The sequence below is a fragment of the Eschrichtius robustus genome, chromosome 12 (assembly GCF_028021215.1).
Source record: "Eschrichtius robustus isolate mEscRob2 chromosome 12, mEscRob2.pri, whole genome shotgun sequence".
NCBI lineage: Eukaryota > Metazoa > Chordata > Mammalia > Artiodactyla > Eschrichtiidae > Eschrichtius > Eschrichtius robustus.
Window position 1 is genome coordinate 57639064 of NC_090835.1, and position 20649 is coordinate 57659712.

The window sequence follows — 20649 nt, forward strand, 5'->3', positions numbered from 1 at the left end:
TCTTTCTTTTATTTTTTTTTTGAAAGGAAAGAGAAAATAATGTTTTCTGATTTATTTTTAAAATTCAGTTATCAAGGCACATTAAAAATGTTCTTATATGACAATCTCTTCAAAATATCTATCAATATATTAACAAGATGGCTATATCTTTTATTTCTTTTTTATTTTTCTTCTTTGCTTTAATTGAGATATAATTGACCTACAACATTGTATTAGTTTCAGGTGTGTAACATAATGATTCGATATTTGTTATATACTGTGAAATGATCACCATAAGTCAAGATAACATCCAGCCTTGTTTTTTTGATCTTAAGGGAAAGACATTCAGTCTTTTAACATTAACTAGAAAGTTGGCTGTAGGTTTTTCATAGATGCCCTTTATCAGGTTAAGGAAATGCCTGTCTATTTTCCACTTTGCTGAAAGGAATAGATATTGACTTTTCTCAAATTCTTCTTATACAACTATTGAGATGTTCGTATGATTTCCTTCTCTAATGTTCTGATCTGGTGAACTATATTGATTAATTTTTAAATGTTGGATCAGCGTTGTATTTTTGGCATAAACCCCACTTGGTTATTATTTGTTATCCTTTTTAATATATCCCTAGATTGGATTTACTTATTTTTTGCATCTATTCTCATGGGGAATATTGTTCTGTGCTTTTCTTTTCTTGTAATGTCTTTGTCTGGACTTGTTCAGGGTAATGTTGACTTCATAAAATGAGTTGGGAAGTGTTCTCTCCTCTTCTATTTTCTGGTAGAGTTTATGCATAACTGATATTTATCCTTTAAGTGTTTGGTTGAATTTGTAAATAAAATGGTTTGGGCCTGATTTTTCTTTGTTGGCAGTATTATATTCTGTTTTGATAAGAATTTGGGGCTTTAGATTGAGCAACCTCAAATTCATGTCTAACTCTGTTCATTTCTCCCTGAGAAACCCTGAGCAAGGCACTAATTCTCTTTGAGCCTCAGTTTCCTCATCTATAAAATGGGTGGTTGTGAAGATTAAATAGCGATATACATCAGTTGATTATCACTATGCTATACTACATTTGCATATGTTAACTTATTCAGATTTTAATATTATAGTACTACTATCTATATTATTACAATCCCTATTTTACAGATAAGAAAACTATTGCAAAGAGAGATTAAATAACTTGCCCAGGGTTACTCAGGTAGCACATAATGAAGCCAGGATTTGAACTGAGCCTGTCCGGTTCCAGAGTCCTTGCCTTTAACCACTAACAGGCACTAACTATAGTAATTCCTATTGCACTGTGAGTATTAAAATAGACAATATATGTAAGCAGCTAAATCTGTGCTAGTTCAAGGTTGTTGTTTTGTAAATGGATATTGTTATTAATAACATGAATTAATATTACTTTGAAGTCAAGGTACTTCAGAATATTTTCAACCTGTCAAAGACACTTTAGTATAGATAATCAAATACTTCTTATTAAAATTCATTACAGTGAAATTCCATACATATTTAGTACACTTAAAAAAGTGATATTGTGAACATCAAACTTTATTAGGAATAGCAACTTGAATTTTTGCCCTGGTTCAACACTGTCTTTTTGTTTAATTCTAGTAATTAAACCTCTTGAAATGTTTGTAAATCCATACAATGATAATAGGAATAATATCTGTTTCTACCACTTTGATCTAAGTTATTGAGTGGCTTAAAAAAGAGAAGTATGTGAAGGTGCTTTGAAAAATATAGCTAGTGCTAATATTAAATATAAATATTTAGTGTTCTAGTTTAAAAATTAGAATCCACTGTATTAACATAATTATATTATTATATAGGTATTTTGAGATGATTGTGAACATTGTTATTTACTATGACTTCGTACAAATAGATACCATTAATTTCAGGTTTTCAGACCTTCATGGTGATTATTTAGGCTTACCATATTTGTTTACATTTTTAGCCGGATGAGGTGATGACTGCCATATGCCAAAACATTAGATTCATTTTATTTATTTGAAAATTATAAAGGGTAACCTAAAAAAGTAGAATCACAAGTTCAATAAGTACTTTGTCCTATCTTCCAGTCAGAAAGACTTATTTTAATATTTTTTAATGAAACCTCATTATGTCAATATATATAGATAGCATAATGACCTAATGTACGTACACCATTAATGAAGGCTGGGAGTGGTTCAGAAGATTGGCGCATGGGGCATTTTGACAGGGAAAACAAGAAAAGCTTTCTCTTGTAATTGTAATAGCTTTTTGCTTTGTTTTGTTTTTGCAGAATGTTAAAAGCTAAGGAACAATGCTAATTCTGGGAAAATATAATCAAATTGTTTTTCTTCTTGAATTGTAGCTGACTTTGGCCTGGCAAAGCAAAAACAAGAAAGCAGTAAACTTACATCTGTTGTAGGAACAATTCTGTATTCCTGGTAAGGACAATTATTTTATAGCTCTCTAACACCATTTTTTAACTGGTTTGGGCTTTCATTTCTTTTCTTGGCTTGCAAAGGAAAGATATTTACATATTTAATAAGTTTTCCTCAATTACCCAGGTAATACACATGTATAGAATCGTACCATTATATGTTTAAAATAACAAACTATCTTTCCTTTAAGGTAACTCTGCCCCTCAATTACTTGTAATTGAGGTGATCTTTGGCACACAGTAGGTGTACAGAGTCGTTGAATGAATCTGTGAATGAATTAGTAGACTTGCTACGCAATATGACACTTGGAACATTTTATTGCATCTATTGTATATATGATTCTTTTGCTCTCTTTCCATCTATAGACATTCAAGGTCAAGGAAAGGGTTTTTATGTCCTAATACCTGTCCCAGCATCTGGCAAATAATAGGTGCTGAATAAATTTTACTATGTGAATGAATAAATGATGATATATATACTTACACATATATTTACAAAGTTGGTGCTTCTTGGGTAAATGAGCATTATTTTGATGAATTGAGACTTTTTTAGCATGCTTTTTAGGGTTCCTTTGCAATCCATTAATTATCATGAAGTGAGAATCTTCTTTTGCTGATCACATATCATTTGTCTGAATCTGTTGAAATTAGCAAACAGATATGGTAGTCCGTAGATGCAGCAGATTTCAGGGAAATATTCTGAAATTTCATTCGTCGGGTCAAGCAATCAAGACACTTCCATCTTCTTTTTTTAATCTAGTCTATTGTGCATCAGAGTCCTGGGGGTAGGATTCAGAATGAATCTTCTCCAAGGAGGGTGGAATTTGGAAATAACAGCCCTATTTTACAAAGTCCTTTCATACAAGAATGTGCAAAATAGTGTTTTTAAGGGGTGAATTTTCATTTATTTTGCTAGAAATTTCTTACATCTTTGTTTTTGAAACTATCTTCATGGGAAGATGCAGAGATTGGTGGCCAGGTTAATATTGTACCTTGAAAACTGATAGTTTATCTGCACACTTAATCTCTTAATAATAAGGATATGAATCACCCATTACTTGTTGCTGGAATAATAGTTTTCATTTGTTCTACTTTGTATTCTTTTTCAAAAATAATAAAAGCTTAATCATAAAAGTGTTAAATAATCATATATTCCTGAACAGATTTGATTGTCAATCAAAATTACAGAACAAATAAAGTACAAACTAAAATTAAGCACATTTATTCCCAAGACTGTGAATTCAGTTTAGAATCGCTATTATGATAATTTTGTGTGTGTGTTGAGGTGGGGGGCAGGAAATCTATAGAGTATGTAAGAAGAAATCTAAAACATGATAACTATTTTGTTTTATTAGCCCAAAGATGGATTCATATTTTCTTTTAATTTTTAAATTAACTACAGAGTTAGGAAAGCTGAACCTCCTAATACAGTTAAGGTATTATTTCACTTAGGAATATCACAAATGTATGACCATTCATCTTTCTATCAAGCTCTTTGTTATTTTAAATTGCTTTAAAATATTTATTTCTACTCCCTTATCCCACCTTCCTCTCTCCTGGTTGTTAGAAATGCCCCTTGTATTTTAAAATGCACAATAAACTTAGGCTCACAAGCCAGAGTTAAAAGAACTCAGTTCTAAATTACATTCCATTACTTTCTTACTTTGGGATTTTCCAAAAGACAAGAATCCAAGTGAAATAGTTTATTTAGTAGGTGGTTCCATGAAATAGTGGTGGGGGGTGGGGGGTAGGAAATGAGACAGAGAAGGGAAAGCAGCCAGTACAGGAAACATTAATAATCAGGTCCAGGCTTCCCCGGTGGCACAGTGGTTGAGAATCCGCCTGCCAATGCAGGGGACACGGGTTCAATCCCTGGTCCGGGAAGATCCCACATGCCGCGGAGCAACTAAGCCCATGCACCACAACTACTGAGCCTGTGCTCTAGACGCCGTGAGCCACAACTACTGAGCCTGCATGCTGCAACTACTGAAGCTTGCATGCCTAGAGCCTGGTGCTCCACAGCAAGAGAGGCTACCACAATGAGAAGCCTGCGCACCGCAACTAAGAGTAGCCCCCACTCGCCTCAACTATAGAAAGCCCACATGCAGCAGCGAAGACCCAACACAGCCAAAAATAAATAAATAAATAAATTTATTTTTAAAAAATCAGATCCGTAGATTATTATCTGGGATACAGTGCACGAGATGTTTCAGAGTTGTCCTATATGCCAAATTAAAGGTAGGAGTTTTTTTTTTTTTCTTTTCTCAGTCACAAGTGGCTAAGGGCTACTCCATGGGTGACCTTCAGTCACTCCTGGCCTCCTGGGGTGGCTGGAAGGAAGCCCCCAGGCAGAGAATCATGGGACCTTGTTCACTGCATGATGTCAAGGACATGCACTGGAAATGTCAGCTGTATAATCTCTCAAATTCTAATTGTTCCAAATTTAAGATGTTTCCTAATGTATTGTTTGACATGTCCAGTTACTTTTGAATATTTTTATATCCTTCCCTTTGTGTTTTCTCTGAGTTTGTGAATTGAACAAAAGTAAAACAAATATCTTTCACATTCTCTGCCCTGAGTCTCATACCTTCATGCCTTTTCTTGAATTGTCCTTTTATCTATTTCCGGGGTATTTCCCTCCACATTCTGTAATCTTTGTGTAATCCTTTTGAGCTCCTCTGAGCCAATTCATGTGGACCTGGGATGCCTGCCCCGGCTCTCCACGTTCCCCAGAGTTTGATGTTCCCATGTCATTTTGCTCTTTGCTTTTGCCTTTGCTTCCTCAGGTATTAACTTATTTAATAGCAAAAAGTTCTTTATCAACATTTGCAGGAAGTGCCTGGGAGCATTCTTTTTTTTTTAATATTTGTTATTTATTTATTTGGTTGCACTTGGTCTTAGTTGCAGCCGGTGGGCTCCTTGGTTGTGGCTTGCGGGCTCCTTAGTTTCAGCCAGCAGTCTCCTTAGTTGCAGCTGACAGGCTCCTTAGTTGCAGCACATGGGCTCCTTAGTTGTGGCAGGAGGGATCCTTTGTTGTGGCATGTGAACTCTTAGTTGTGGCATGCGTGTGGGATCTAGTTCCCTGACCAGGGATCAGACCCAGGCCCCCTGCATTGGGACCTTGGAATCTTACCCACTGCACCACCAGGGAAGTCCCATCCGAGCATTCTTTATATCTCAGCTGCTAGATAAGTGGTTTGTGGGCACTGGACTGATTGTGCTATGGGCACTGGACTGATTGTGCTGGAACACAAGTTGCATAAAACCTTTTCTTATCTGATTATTATCTCATATTATTTCTTATCTGATTATTATCATTATTAGGCAGGTCTTTATTATCCTTCTCATGGAGAATAATCTCTAAATATGGTCCTTGGTTCCATTTTTTATCTCTACGTCTTACTCCAATTACAGAGTCCAAAACTGTACACTTCCTTCAACTGCATTTTCAGAGCAGATTTTTGAGTCTGACGCTCTGAGAAATATTTTGGGCTAGTTCTTCACAGAATGTATATTTGGGATTTCTGGATAATAAACAAGTATGATCTAATAAAAATAGAAAACTTTGACTAATCCTGGAATGGGAATTCTTTGAGACTTTATTGCTTAGTGTAATCCCATTCATGTTATTACATTAGATAAATTTTTAAAAAGCTGCTGAAGTTTTCATTGGATGGATCAAAATAAACCTGTAGGAAAACCTGAACAAGTAGAGACACAGTGAAACCTGCCCAACTTCTGACTGTACTTCTCAAGTTCTTAAGGAATCTCCAAGCTCTGAGACTCTTAACTGACTTAAAACACTTCGGTAGCCTCCAGCTGCTCACAGTTCACAGACCACGTCCTCAGTCAGGCTACACGAGGACAACCCTGCATGCTCTGCCTCTGCCACGTCTTCCTGCTGTACCTCCACCCAGACTTCACTACTCTTAGCTGCTCCCTGCATGTTCCCTGTGACCACAGGGCTTTTGCACATGCTGCTCTCTCTGCCTGGAATACTGCTTTTCCCACTTGTCACTGGGTTAACTCTTCTCACCCTTCACCTCTCAGCTAGAATGTAGCCTCCTCAGGCAAACCCCCCAAAACAGGGCAGGATGCCCCTGGCCTACACACACCATGCACTTGTCCTTCACCAGGTGGAATTTTATATTTATTTTGTGATAGGCCACTATCCCCAGCACTGAGCCCAAGTATGGTTTATAGGCTCACGAGAAACATTTACTATATGAGTGATCCAGTACTTGTATGACTATGAACAGTACCCGAAATAATGGAAATATAATAAAGGAAATTTCTCCCTCACACTGTAACAAACCTTCCACCCCATCAACCGCCCCCTCGGCTATGCCTTCAGATTTCCAATGTGTGCCCACCAGGTGCTCCCCTCCAGAGCTGCAGTTCACCTCCTTTCTTCCTTCTGCTCTCTGTTAAATGTCCCCTTCTGTAGAGAGGTTTTCCTGATCATCTGCCCCAAATAGCAACCTCCTTCAGACGCTATCCCTTTATTTTTTCATAGCATTTGTCTCTCTCTGGCATTATGTTGTATTTTGATTGGTGTATCATGTGTCTCCCACTAAAACACAAACTCCACAACGTAGAGCTGTTAACTGTTTTGTTCACTGTTGTTTCCCTGCTCCTCTAGGAGCAGACTGACAGAATCCTAATAAATATTTTGAATTATTAAAGTGAAAATAAGTTATTCTGGTTTTGTCTTAAAATGTCTTTTTTGAACTTTAGTGAAGAGTAATTGGGAAAAATTGACAAATATAATTGTATATATTTAGAGTGTATAACACGATTTGATATACATTTGTGAAATGATTACCAAGATCAGTATAATTAACAAATACATCACCTCACATAATTAACTCTTTTTTGTTGTTCTGAGAATGCTAAGATTTACTCTTGGGACTTTTAAGTACACAGTAGCATGTTATTAACTATAGTCACCATGCCATACATTAGATCCTCAGAACTCATTCTTCTCATAACTGAAAATTTGTACCATTTGACCTGTATCACCCCATTTCTCCCTACCCCCAGCCTGTGGCAACTACCATTCTACTCTCTCTGTTTCTACGAAATCAGCTTTTTTTTTTGTCTTTGTCTGGCTTATTTCAACTAGAATAATGTCCTCCAGGTTCAACCATGTTGTTGCAAATGACAAGATTTCCTTCTTTTTAATGGTTGAAAAATATAAATATTCCATTGTACATATGTATACCACATTCTGTGCTTTAATGTGACTAAAAATCCATGTGCATTTTTATCAAGCTCTAAGGCACTAACATATTTTTTTAATTGAAGTATAGTTGATTTCCAATATTGTTAGTTTCAGGTGTACAGCAAAGTGATTCATATTTTTGCAGATTATAATCCATTATATGTTATTACAAGATCATTGGTATAAGTCTCTGTGCAGTACAGTATATCCTTGTTGATTTTTTTTTTAAACATCTTTATTGAAGTATAATTGCCTTACAATGGTGTGTTAGCTTCTGCTTTATAACAAAGTGAATCAGTTATACATATACAATATGTTCCCATTTCTCTTCCCTCTTGCATCTCCCTCCCTCCCACCCTCCCCATCCCACCCCTCTAGGTGGTCACAAAGCACCGAGCTGATCTCCCTGTGCTATGTGGCTGCTTCCCACTAGCTATCTATTTTACATTTGGTAGTGTATATATGTCCATGACACTCTCTTACCCTGTCAGATCTCACCCCACCCCATCCCCATATCCACAGGTCCATTGTCTAGTAGGTCTGTGTCTTTATTCCCGTCTTGCCACTAGGTTCTTCATGGCTTTTTTTTTTTCCTTAGATTCCGTATATATGTGTTAGCGTACTGTATTTGTTTTTCTCTTTCTGACTTACTTCACTCTGTATGACAGACTCTAACTCCATCCACCTCATTACAAATACCTCCATTTCATTTCTTTTTATGGCTGAGTAATATTCCATTGTATATATGTGCCACATCTTCTTTATCCATTCATCTGTCGATGGGCATTTAGGTTGCTTCCATGTCCTGGCTATTGTAAATAGAGCTGCAATGAACATTTTGGTACATGACTCTTTTTGACCTATGGTTTTCTCAGGGTATATGCCCAGTAGTGGGATTGCTGGGTCATATGGTAGTTCTATTTGTAGTTTTTTAAGGAACCTCCATACTGTTCTCCATAGTGGCTGTATCAATTTACATTCCCACCAGCAGTGCAAGAGTGTTCCCTTTCCTCCACACCCTCTCCAGCATTTATTGTTTCTAGATTTTTTGATGATGGCCATTCTGACCGGTGTGAGATGATACCTCATTGTAGTTTTGATTTGCATTTCTCTAATGATTAATGATGTTGAGCATTCTTTCATGTGTCTGTAGGCCATCTGTATATCTTCTTTGGAGAAATGTCTATTTAGGTCTTCTGCCCGTTTTTGGATTGGGTTGTTCGTTTTTTTGTTATTGAGCTGCATGAGCTGCTTGTAAATCTTGGAGATTAATCCTTTGTCAGTTGCTTCATTTGCAAATATTTTCTCCCATTCTGAGGGTTGTCTTTTGGTCTTGTTTATGGTTTCCTTTGCTGTGCAAAAGCTTTTAAGTTTCATTAGGTCCCATTTGTTTATTTGTGTTCTTATTTCCATTTCTCTGGGAGCTGGGTCAAAAAATCTTGCTGTGATGTATGTCATAGAGTGTTCTGCCTATGTTTTCCTCTAAGAGTTTGATAGTGTCTGCCCTTACACTTAGGTCTTTAATCCATTTTGAGTTTATTTTTGTGCATGGTGTCAGGGAGTGTTCTAATTTCATACTTTTACATGTACCTGTCCAATTTTCCCAGCACCACTTATTGAAGAGGCTGTCTTTTCTCCACTGTATATGCTTGCCTCCTTTATCAAAGATAAGGTGACCATATGTGTGTGGGTTTATCTCTGGGCTTTCTATCCTGTTCCATTGATCTATATTTCTGTTTTTGTGCCAGTACCAAACTGTCTTGATTACTGAAGCTTTGTAATATAGTCTGAAGTCAGGGAGCCTGATTCCCCCAGCTCCATTTTTCGTTCTCAAGATTGCTTTGGCTATTCGGGGTCTGTTGTGTTTCCATACAAATTGTGAAATTTTTTGTTCTAGTTCTGTGAAAAATGCCAGTGGTAGTTTGATAGGGATTGCATTGAATCTGTAGATTGCTTTGGGTAGTAGAGTCATTTTCACAATGTTGATTCTTCCAATCCAGGAACATGGTATATCTCTCCATCTATTTGTATCATCTTTAATTTCTTTCATCAGTGTCTTATAATTTTCTGCATACAGGTCTTTTGTCTCCTTAGGTAGGTTTATTCCTAGATATTTTATTCTTTTTGTTGCAATGGTAAATGGGAGTGTTTTCTTAATTTCACTTTCAGATTTTTCATCATTAGTGTATAGAAATGCAAGAGATTTCTGTGCATTAATTTTGCATCCTGCCACTTTACCAAATTCATGGATTAGCTCTAGGAGTTTTCTGGTAGCATCTTTAGGATTCTCTATGTATAGTATCATGTCATCTGCAAATAGTGACAGCTTTACTTCTTCTTTTCCGATTTGGATTCCTTTTATTTCTTTGTCTTCTCTGATTGCTGTGGCTAACACTTCCAAAACTATGTTGAATAATAGTGGTGAGTGTGGGCAACCTTGTCTTGTTCCTGATCTTAGTGGAAATGGTTTCAGTTTTTCACCATTGAGGACAATGTTGGCTGTGGGTTTGTCATATATGGCCTTTATTATGTTGAGGAAAGTTCCCTCTATGCCTACTTTCTGCAGGGCTTTTATCATAAATGGGTGTTGAATTTTGTCGAAAGCTTTCTCTGCATCTATTGGGATGATCATATGGTTTTTCTCCTTCAATTTGTTAATATGGTGTATCACATTGATTGATTTGCGTATATTGAAGAATCCTTGCATTCCTGGGATAAACCCCACTTGATCATGGTGTATGATCCTTTTAATGTGCTGTTGGATTCTGTTTGCTAGTATTTTGTTGAGGATTTTTGCATCTATGTTCATCAGTGATATTGGCCTGTAGTTTTCTTTCTTTGTGACATCTTTGTCTGGTTTTGGTATCAGGGTGATGGTGGCCTCGTAGAATGAGTTTGGGAGTGTTCCTCCCTCTGCAATATTTTGGAAGAGTTTGAGAAGGATAGGTGTTAGCTCGTCTCTGAATGTTTGATAGAATTCACCTGTGAAGCCATCTGGTCCTGGGCTTTTGTTTGTTGGAAGATTTTTAATCACAGTTTCAATTTCAGTGCTTGTGATTGGTCTGTTCATATTTTCTATTTCTTCCTGGTTCAGTCTCGGCAGTTTGTGCATTTCTAAGAATCTGTCCATTTCTTCCGGGTTGTCCATTTTATTGGCATAGAGTTGCTTGTAGTAATCTCTCATGATCTTTTGTATTTCTGCAGTGTCAGTGGTTACTTCTCCTTTTTCATTTCTAATTCTATTGATCTGAGTCTTCTCCCTTTTTCTCTTGATGAGTCTGGCTAATGGTTTATCAATTTTGTTTATCTTCTCAAAGAACCAGCTTTTAGTTTCATTGGTTTTTGCTATTGTTTCCTTCACTTCTTTTTCATTTATTTCTGACCTGATCTTTATAATTTCTTTCCTTCTGCTGGCTTTGGGGTTTTTTGTTCTTCTTTCTCTAATTGCTTCAGGTGCAAGGTTAGGTTGTTTATTCGAGATGTTTCCTGTTTCTTGAGGTAGGCTTGTATTGCTATAAACTTCCCTCTTAGCACTGCTTTTGCTGCGTCCCATAGGTTTTGGGTCGTCGTATCTCCATTGTCACTTGTTTCTAGGTATTTTTTGATTTCCCCTTTGATTTCATCAGTGATCACTTCGTTATTAAGTAGTGTATTGTGTAGCCTCCATGTGTTTGTATTTTTTACAGATCTTTTCCTGTAATTGATATCTAGTCTCATAGCGTTGTGGTCGGAAAAGATCCTTGATACGATTTCAATTTTCTTAAATTTACCAAGGCTTGATTTGTGACCCAAGATATGATCTATCCTGGAGAATGTTCCATGAGCACTTGAGAAAAATGTGTATTCTGTTGTTTTTGGGTGGAATGTCCTATAAATATCAATTAAGTCCATCTTGTTTAATGTATCATTTAAAGCTTGTGTTTCCTTATTTATTTTCATTTTGGATGATCTGTCCATTGGTGAAAGTGGGGTGTTAAAGTCCCCTACTATGATTGTGTTGCTGTCGATTTCCCCTTTTATGGCTGTTAGTATTTGCCTTATGTATTGAGGTGCTCCTATGTTGGGTGCATCAATATTTACAATTGTTATGGCTTCCTCTTGGATCGATCCCTTGATCATTATATAGTGTCCTTCTTTGTCTCTTGTAATAGTCTTTATTTTAAAGTGTATTTTGTCTGATATGAGAATTGCTACTCCAGCTTTCTTTTGATTTCCATTTGCATGGAATATCTTTTTCCATCCCCTCACTTGCAGTCTGTATGTGTCTCTAGGTCTGAAGTGGGTCTCTTGTAGACAGCATATATATGGGTCTTGTTTTTGTATCCATTCAGCCAGCCTGTGTCTTTTGGTGGGAGGATTTAATCCGTTTACATTCAAGGTAATTATCGATATGTATGTTCCTATTCCCATTTACTTAAATGCTTTGGGTTTGTTATTGTAGGTGTTTTCCTTTTCTTGTGTTTCTTGCCTAGAGAAGTTCCTTTAGCATTTGTTGTAAAGTTGGTTTGGTGGTGCTGAACTCTCTCAGCTTTTGCTTTTCTGTAAAGGTTTTAATTTCTCCATCACATCTGAATGAGATCCTTGCTGGGTAGAGTATTCTTGGTTGTAGGTTTTTCTCCTTCATCACTTTAAGTATATCCTGCCACTCCCTTCTGGCTTGCAGAGTTTCTGCTGAAAGATCAGATGTTAACCTTATGGGGATTCCCTTGTGTGTTATTTGTTGTTTTTCCCTTGCTGCCTTTAATATGTTTTCCTTGTATTTAATTTTTGGCAGTTTGATTAATATGTGTCTTGGCGTGTTTCTCCTTGGGTTTATCCTGTATGGGACTCTCTGTGCTTCCAGGACTTGATTAACTATTTCCTTTCCCATATTAGGGAAGTTTTCGACTATAATCTCTTCAAATATTTTCTCAGTCCCTTTCTTTTTCTCTTCTTCTTCTGGGACCCCTATAATTCGAATGTTGGTGCGTTTAATGGTGTCCCAGAGGTCTCTGAGACTGTCTTCAGTTCTTTTCATTCTTTTTTCTTTATCCTGCTCTGCAGTAGTTATTTCCACCATTTTATCTTCCCGGTCACTTATCCTTTCTTCTGCCTCAGTTATTCTGCTATTGATCCCGTCTAGAGTATTTTTCATTTCATTTATTGTGTTTTTCGTCATTGCTTGGTTCCTCTTTAGTTCTTCTACGTCCTTGTTAAATGTTTCTTGCATTTTGTCTATTCTATTTCGAAGATTTTGGATCATCCTTACTATCATTATTCTGAATTCTTTTTCAGGTAGACTACCTATTTCCTCTTCATTTGTTAAGTCTGGTGTGTTTTGACCCTGCTCCTTCATCTGCTCTGTGTTTTTCTGTCGTCTCATTTTGCTTATCTTACTGTGTTTGGGGTCTCCTTTTCACAGACTGCAGGTTCGTAGTTCCCTTTGTTTTTGGTATCTGTCCCCAGTGGCTAAGGTTGGTTCAGTGGGTTGTGTAGGCTTCCTGGTGTAGGGAACTAGTGCCTGAGTTCTGGTGGATGAGGCTGGATCTTGTCTTTCTGGTGGGCACGTCCACGTCTGGTGGTGTATTTTGGGGTGTCTGTGGCCTTATTATGATTTTAGGCAGCCTCTCTGCTAATGGATGGGGCTGTGTTCCTGTCTTGCTAGTTGTTTGGCATAGGGTGTTCAGCACTGTAGCTTGCTGGTCATTGAGTGATGCTGGGTCTTGATGTTGAGATGGAGATCTCTGAGAGATTTTTGCCGTTTGGTATTACGTGGAGCTGGGAGGTCTCTTGTGGACCAGTGTCCTGAAGTTTGCTCTCCCACCTCAGAGGTACGGCCCTGATGCCTGGCTGGAGCACCACGAGCCTTTCGTCCACACGGCTCAGAGTAAAAGGGAGAAAAAATAGAAAGAAAGAAAGAAAGAGGCTATAATATAGTGAAGTAAAATAAAGCTATTATAAAGCAAAGCTATACAGACAAAATCTCACCCAGAAGCATATACATATACACTCACAAAAAAAAGGAAAAGGGGAAAAATTAACATATCCTGCTCCCAAAGTCCACCTCCTGAATTTGGGATGATTCGTTGTCTATTCAGGTATTCAACAGATGCAGGCACATCAAGTTGTTTGTGGAGTTTTAATCCCCTGCTTCTGAGGCTTCTGGGAGAGATTTCCCCTTCTCTTCTCTGTTCGCACAGCTCCTGGGGATCAGCTTTGGATTTGGACCCGCCTCTGCGTGTAGGTCGCCTGAGGGCGTCTGTTCCCTGCCCAGACAGAACGGGGTTAAAGGAGCAGCTGCTTCAGGGGCTCTGGCTCACTCAGGCTGCGGGGAGGGGTACAGAGGAGGCGGGGCGAGCCTGCGGCGTCAGAGGCCGGCGTGACGTTGCACCAGCCTGAGGCGCGCCATGCGTTCTCCCGGGGAAGTTGTCCCCGGATCACGGGACCCTAGCAGTGGCGGGCTGCACAGGCTACCGGGAGGGGCGGTGTGGCGAGTGACCTGTGCTCGCACACAGGAGTTTTGGAGGCGGCTGCAGCAGCCCCAGCGTCTCACGCCCGTCTCTGGGGTCTGCGCTGATGGCTGCGGCTCGTGCCCGTCTCTGGAGCTCGTTTAGGCGGCGCTCTGAATCCCCTCTTCTCGCGCGCCACGAAACAAAGAGGCAAGAAAAAGTCTCTTGCCTCTTCGGCAGCTGCAGACTTTTTCCCGGTCTCCCTCCCAGCCAGCTGTGGTGCGCTAACCCCTTCAGGCTGTGTTCACGCCGCCAACCCCAGTCCTCTCCCTGCAATCCGACCGAAGCCCTAGCCTCAGCTCCCAGCCCCGCCCGCCCCGGCGGGGGAGCAGACAAGCCTCTCGGGCTGGTGAGTGCTGGTCGGCGCGGAGCCTCCGTGCGGGAATCTCTCCGCTTTGCCCTCCGCACCCCTGTGGCTGCGCTCTCCTCCGTGGCTCCGAAGCTTCCCCCCTCTGCCACCCACAGTCTCTGCCTACGAAGGGGCTTCCTAGTGTGTAGAAATCTTTCCTCCTTCACAGCTCCCTCCCACTGGTGCAGGTGCCGTCCCTATTCTTTTGTCTCTGTTATTTCTTTTTTCTTTTGCCCTACCCAAGTACCGGGGGAGTTTCTTGCCTTTTGGGAGGTCTGACGTTTTCTGCCAGCGTTCAGTGGGTGTTCTCTAGGAGCAGTTCCACGTGTAGATGTATTTCTACTGTATCTGTGGGAAGGAAGGTGATCTCCGCGTCTTACTCTTCCGCCATCTTCTCCCAATGCCACCTTGTTGATTATTTTATATACAGTAGTTTGTTAATGCAGTACCCCCACTTCCTCACTTCCTCTCCTCTTTGGTAACCGTAAGTTTGTTTTCTATGTCTGTTAAGTCTGTTTTTCTGTTTTGCTATACACTTATTTGTATTAGTTTTTAGATTCCACATATAAGTTATATCATACATGACATGTCCTTCTCTGACTTATTTCACTAAGCTAAATAATCTCTAGCTTCATCCACATTGCTGCAAATGGCAGAATTTTATTCTTTTTTTATGGCTTAGTAGAATTCCATTGTATGTATATATATATATATATATATATATATATATATATATATATATATATATATATATATATACCACATCTTCCTTTTTTATTTAAAAAAAGTTATTGATGTAATATTGGTTTATAACATAAGTATCATGTGTAAAACATTATATTTCTTTTTCAGTATACAGTACCGTGTGTTCAACACCAAAAGTTTAGTTTCTATCTGTCACCGTACAACTGACCCTCTTTGCCCATTTCACACCCCCCTCCCACCCCTTACCATCTGGTAACCACTACTCTGTTCTCAGTATCTCCAGGTTTGTTTGATTTGGTTATTTATTTTGTTTTGTTTGCTTGTTTGTTTTTATATTCCATATGTGAGTGAAATCATACTGTATTTGTCTTTCTCCATCTGACATTGAATTTAGCATAAGATGTTCAGGGTCCATCCATGTTGTTGCAAATGGCAAGATTGCATTGTTTTATTGTTGAGTAGTATTTCATTGTATATATATACCACATCTTCTCTATCCATCATCTGTTGATGGGCACTTAGGTTGTTTCCATATCTTGGATACTGTAAATCATGAACATAGAGGTGAATATAAATTTTGACATTACTGTTTTCATATTCTTTGAATAAATACCCAGAAATGGAATACCTAGATCATATGGTAGTTCTATTAATTTTTTGAGGAATCTTCATACTGTTTTCCATAATGGCTGCAGCAATTTTAAATTCTCTAGTTTTATTATTTATACCGGCTACATACTTTCTCTCATAATTCTTTTGTTAAAGTGAAGTCTAGTTGATTTACAATGTTGTGCCAATTTCTGCTGTATAGCAAAGTGACTCAGTTATGGAAATATATGCATTTTTTAAATATTCTTTTCCATTATGTTTTATCCTAGGAGATTGGATATAGTTCCCTGTGCTGTATAGTAGGACCATATTGTTTATCCATTCTATATATAATAGTTTGCATCTACCAATCCCAAACTCCTAGTCCACCCCTCTCCCTCCCACCCAACCCTTGGAACCCACAAATCTGTTCTCTATCTCTATGAATTTCTGCTTTGTAGATAGGTTCATTTGTGCCATATTTTAGATTCCACATGTAAGTGATATCATATGGTATTTGTCTTTCTCTTTCTGACTTACTTCACTTAGTATAATAATCTCTAGTTTCATCCATGTTGCTGCAAATGGCATTATTTTGTTCTTTTTTATGGCTGAGTAACATTCCATTGTATATGTGTACATCTTCTTTATCCATTCATCTGTCGATGGACATTTAGGTTGTTTCCATGTTTTGGCTATTGTGAATAGTGCTGCTATGAACACAGGGGTGTATGTATCTTTTTGAATTATAGTTTTGTCCGGGTATATGCCCAGGAGTGGGATTGCTGGATCATATGGTAGTTGTAATTTTAGTTTTTTGAGGAACCTCCATACTGTTCTCCATAGTGGCTGCACCAATTTACATTCCCACCAACAGTGTAGGAGGGTTCCCCTTTCTCCACACCCTCTCCAGCATTTACTGTTTGGAGACTTTTTTGATGATGGCCATTCTGACTAGTGTGAGGTGATACCTCACTGTAGTTCTGATTTGCATGTCTCTAATAATTAGTGGTATTGAGCATCCTTTCATGTGCCTACTGGCCATCTGTATGTCTTCTTTAAAGACATGTCTATTAAGGTCTTCTGCCCATTTTTTTATTGGGTTTTTTGTTTTTTTGTTGTTGAGTTGTATGAGCTGTTTGTATATTTTGGAGATTAAGCCCTTCTCAGTTGCATCATTTGCAAATATTTTCTCCCATTCTGTATGTTTTTTCTTTTTTCTTTTTTATGGTTTCCTTTGCTGTGCAAAAGCTTGTAAATTTAACTAGGTCCCATTTACTTATTTTTGTTTTTATTTCTATTGCCTTGGGAGACTGACCTAAGAAAACACTGGTGTAATTTATGTCAGAGAATGTTTTGCCTGTGCTCTCTTCTAGGAGTTTTATGGTATCATGTCTTATGTTTGAGTCACTAAGCCATTTTAAGTTTACTTTTGTGCATGGTGTGAGAGTGTATTCTAACTTCATTGATTTACATGCAGCTAACTTTCCCAGCACCACTTGCTGAAGAACATTTTCCCATTTTATATTCTTGCCTCCTCTGTCAAAGATTAATTGACCGTGTGGATTTATTTCTGGGCTCTCTATTCTGTTCCATTGATCCGTATGTCTATTTTTGTACCAATACCCCACTGTTTTGATTACTGTAGTTTTGTAGTATTGTCTGAAGTCTGGGAGAGTTATGCCTCCTGCTTTGTTTTTTTTCCTCAGCATTGCTTTGGCAATTCGGGATCTTTTATGATTCCATATAAATTTTTGGATTATTTGTTCTAGTTCTGTGAAAAATATCATGGGTAATTTGATAAGGATCACGTTAAATCTGCAGAATGCTTTGGGTAGTATTGTCATTTTAACAATATTAACTCTTCCAATCCAAGAGCATGGGATATCTTTCCATTTCTTTGAATCCTCTTTAATTTCCTTTATTAATGTTTTATAGTTCTCAGCATATAAGTCTTTCACCTCCTTGGTCAGGTTTATTCCTAGGTATTTTTTTTTTTTTTGGTGCAATTTTAAAAGGTTTTTTTTTTCTTTTTACATTCCCTTTCTAATTCATTGTTAGTGTAAAGAAATGCAAACAATTTCTGAATGTTATGCTTGTATCCTTCTACTTTGCTGAATTCATTTATTAGATCTAGTAGTTTTTGTGTGGAGTCCTTAGGGTTTTCTATATATAGTATCATGTCATCTGCATATAGTGACAATTTTACCTCTTCCCTTCCAACTTGGATACCTTTTATTTCTTTTTCTTGTATGATTGCTGTGACTAGGACTTCCACTACTATGTTGGATAGAAGTAGTGAGAGTGGGCATCCTTGTCTTGTTCCAGATTTTAGCAGGAAGGCTTTCAGCTTTTCACCATTAAGTATTATGTTGGCTGTGGGTTTGTCATAAATAGCTTTTACTATGTTGAGATATGTTCCCTGTATACCCACTTTGGTAAGCGTTTTTGTCATGAATGGATGTTGAATTTTGTCAAATACTTTTTCTGCACCTATTGAGATAATCATGTGGTTTTTTGCTTTTCTTTTGTTAATGTGGTGTATTACACTGATTGATTTGCATATATTGAACCATCCTTGTGAACTTGCAATGAATCCCACTTGGTCATGGTGTATGATCTTTTTTATGTGTTGTTGGATTCAGTTTACTAATATCTTGTTGAGAATTTTTGCATCTATATTCATCAAAGATATTGGCCTGTAATTTTCCTTTTTCGTGGTGTCTTTGTTTGGTTTTGGTATCAGGGTGATGGTGGATTCATAGAATGTGTTTGGGAGTGTTCCCTCCTCTTCAATCTTTTGCAAGAATTTGAGAAGAATTGGTATAAGTTCTTCTTTGTATGTTTGGAAGAATTCGCCTGTGAAGCCATCTGGTCCTGAACTTTTGTTTTGTAGGGAGTTTTAAAATTACAGATTCTTTTTCACTTCTAATGATCAGTCTGTTCAAATTATCTGTTTCTCCTTGATTCAATTTTGGTGGGCTATATGTTTTTAGAAATTTGTCCATTTCTTCTAGGTTGTCAAATTTGTTGGCATGTAGTTGTTCATAGCGTTCTCTTAGGGCTTTTTGTATTTCTGCGGTATCAATTGAGATTTCTCCTTTTTCCCTTCTTTTTTTGTTTATTTGGGTTCTCTCTCTTTTCTTCTCGGTGAGTGTGGCCAGAGGTTTGTCAATTTTGTTTACCATTTCAAAGAACCAGCTCTTGGTTTTATTGATCTTCTCTATTTTTTAATCTCTATTTTATTTATTTTCTCCCTGATCTTTATTATTTCCTTCCTAATACTGACTTTGTGTTATTGTTGTTGTTGTTGTTCCTTTTCTAATTCTTTTAGGTGGTAGGTTAGGTTTTTTATTTGAGATTTTTCTTGCTTTTTCAGGAAAGTCATATTGCTATGAACTTCCCTCTAAGAACTGCTTTTGCTGCATTCCATAGATTTTGTATGGTTGTGTTTTCATTGTCATTTGTCTCAAGGTATTTTTAAATTTCCTTTTTGATTTCCTTGTTGACTCATTGGTTTTTTAGAAGCATGTTGTTTAGTCTCCATGTAATCATTTTTTCCCCTCATTTCTTGTCCCATGGTAGATTTCTAGTTTCATGCCCTTGTACATACTACAGCTTCTTAATCCAATCACTGTTGATGGACACTTGGATTGTTTCCATGTCTTCACTATTGTAAATAATGCTGCTATGAACATTGGGGTACATGTATTTTTTCAAATTAGTGTTCTCATTTTTTCCAGATATGTAACCAGACATGAAATTGCTGGATCATATGATAGTTCTTTTTTTAGTTTTTTAAGGAACCTCCATAATGTCTTCACAGTGGCTGCACCAATTTACTCGCACCAATAGTATAGGAAGGCTCCTTTTTCTCCATACCCTCTCCAGCATTTATTATTTGTAGACTTTTTGATGATGACCATTCAGACTGGGGTGAGGTGGTACCTCATGCAGCTTTGATTTACATTTCTCTAATAATTAGCAGTGTTGAATGTCTTTTCATGAGCCTGTTAGATATCTGTATGTCTTTATTGGAAAACTGTCTATTTTAGACTTCTGCCCATTTTTGTTTGGGTTGTTTGTGTTTTGATATTGAGTTGTATGAGCTGTTTGTATATTTTGGATATTAACCCTTTGTTGGTTGCATTATTTGCAAATATTTTCTCCCATTCTGTAGGTTGTCTTTTAATTTCATTGACGGCTTCCTAGCACTAACATATTTTTGAACTTTTCTGACTTTTGCCTCAACGAAGCCTCAAGTGAGAATGTTTTTAGTTTGAAACAGTAAGTACATACTTGGTGCTAGGGTCTGTTTTATTTTTTTCCCATTTATTTGCTGTATCTTTATATCTTCCATAGTTAATAGAACAGTGAATAATGAGTTCAAGTAAGATGTTATTATTTTTTAAAAAATGTGGAATGGTTATAAATTATTGTGACAAGTATTCTTCTGTGACTGATATATTGGCCCTGAGGGAAATTGCTAAAGAGGAATTTGCAAGAATAAGAGCATAATTGGAAAAAGAATGTAATATTGGGCTTCCCTGGTGGCGCAGTGGTTGAGAGTCTGCCTGCTAATGCAGGGGACACGGGTTCGAGCCATGGTCTGGGAAGATCCCACATGCCGCAGAGCAACTAGGCCCGTGAGCCACAACTACTGAGCCTGTGCGTCTGAAGCCTGTGCTCCGCAACAAGAGAGGCCGCGATAGTGAAGAGGCCTGTGCACCACGATGAAGAGTGGCCCCCGCTTGCCGCAACTTGAGAAAGCCCTCGCACAGAAGCGAAGACCCAACACAGCCAAAAATAAATAAATAAATAAAAGATTACTATTAAAAAAAGTAATATTGACAGGCAGGTTGGTAGGGTCATTATTAAAAGCACAGG

The 20649-nt window shown here is 37.8% G+C and overlaps 1 protein-coding gene across 11 annotated transcripts in view; it reads left to right on the plus strand.

The window, feature by feature from the left end:
• The window catches only part of NEK10 (NIMA related kinase 10), a 311176-nt gene that overhangs the window by 119143 nt on the left and 171384 nt on the right, over positions 1-20649 (plus strand). For all 11 annotated transcript variants that reach the window (XM_068557350.1, XM_068557356.1, XM_068557354.1 and 8 more), the window contains one exon: positions 2337-2412. In XM_068557350.1, coding sequence (XP_068413451.1) covers positions 2337-2412 — 76 coding nt within the window. The remainder of the gene's footprint in view (positions 1-2336; positions 2413-20649) is intronic.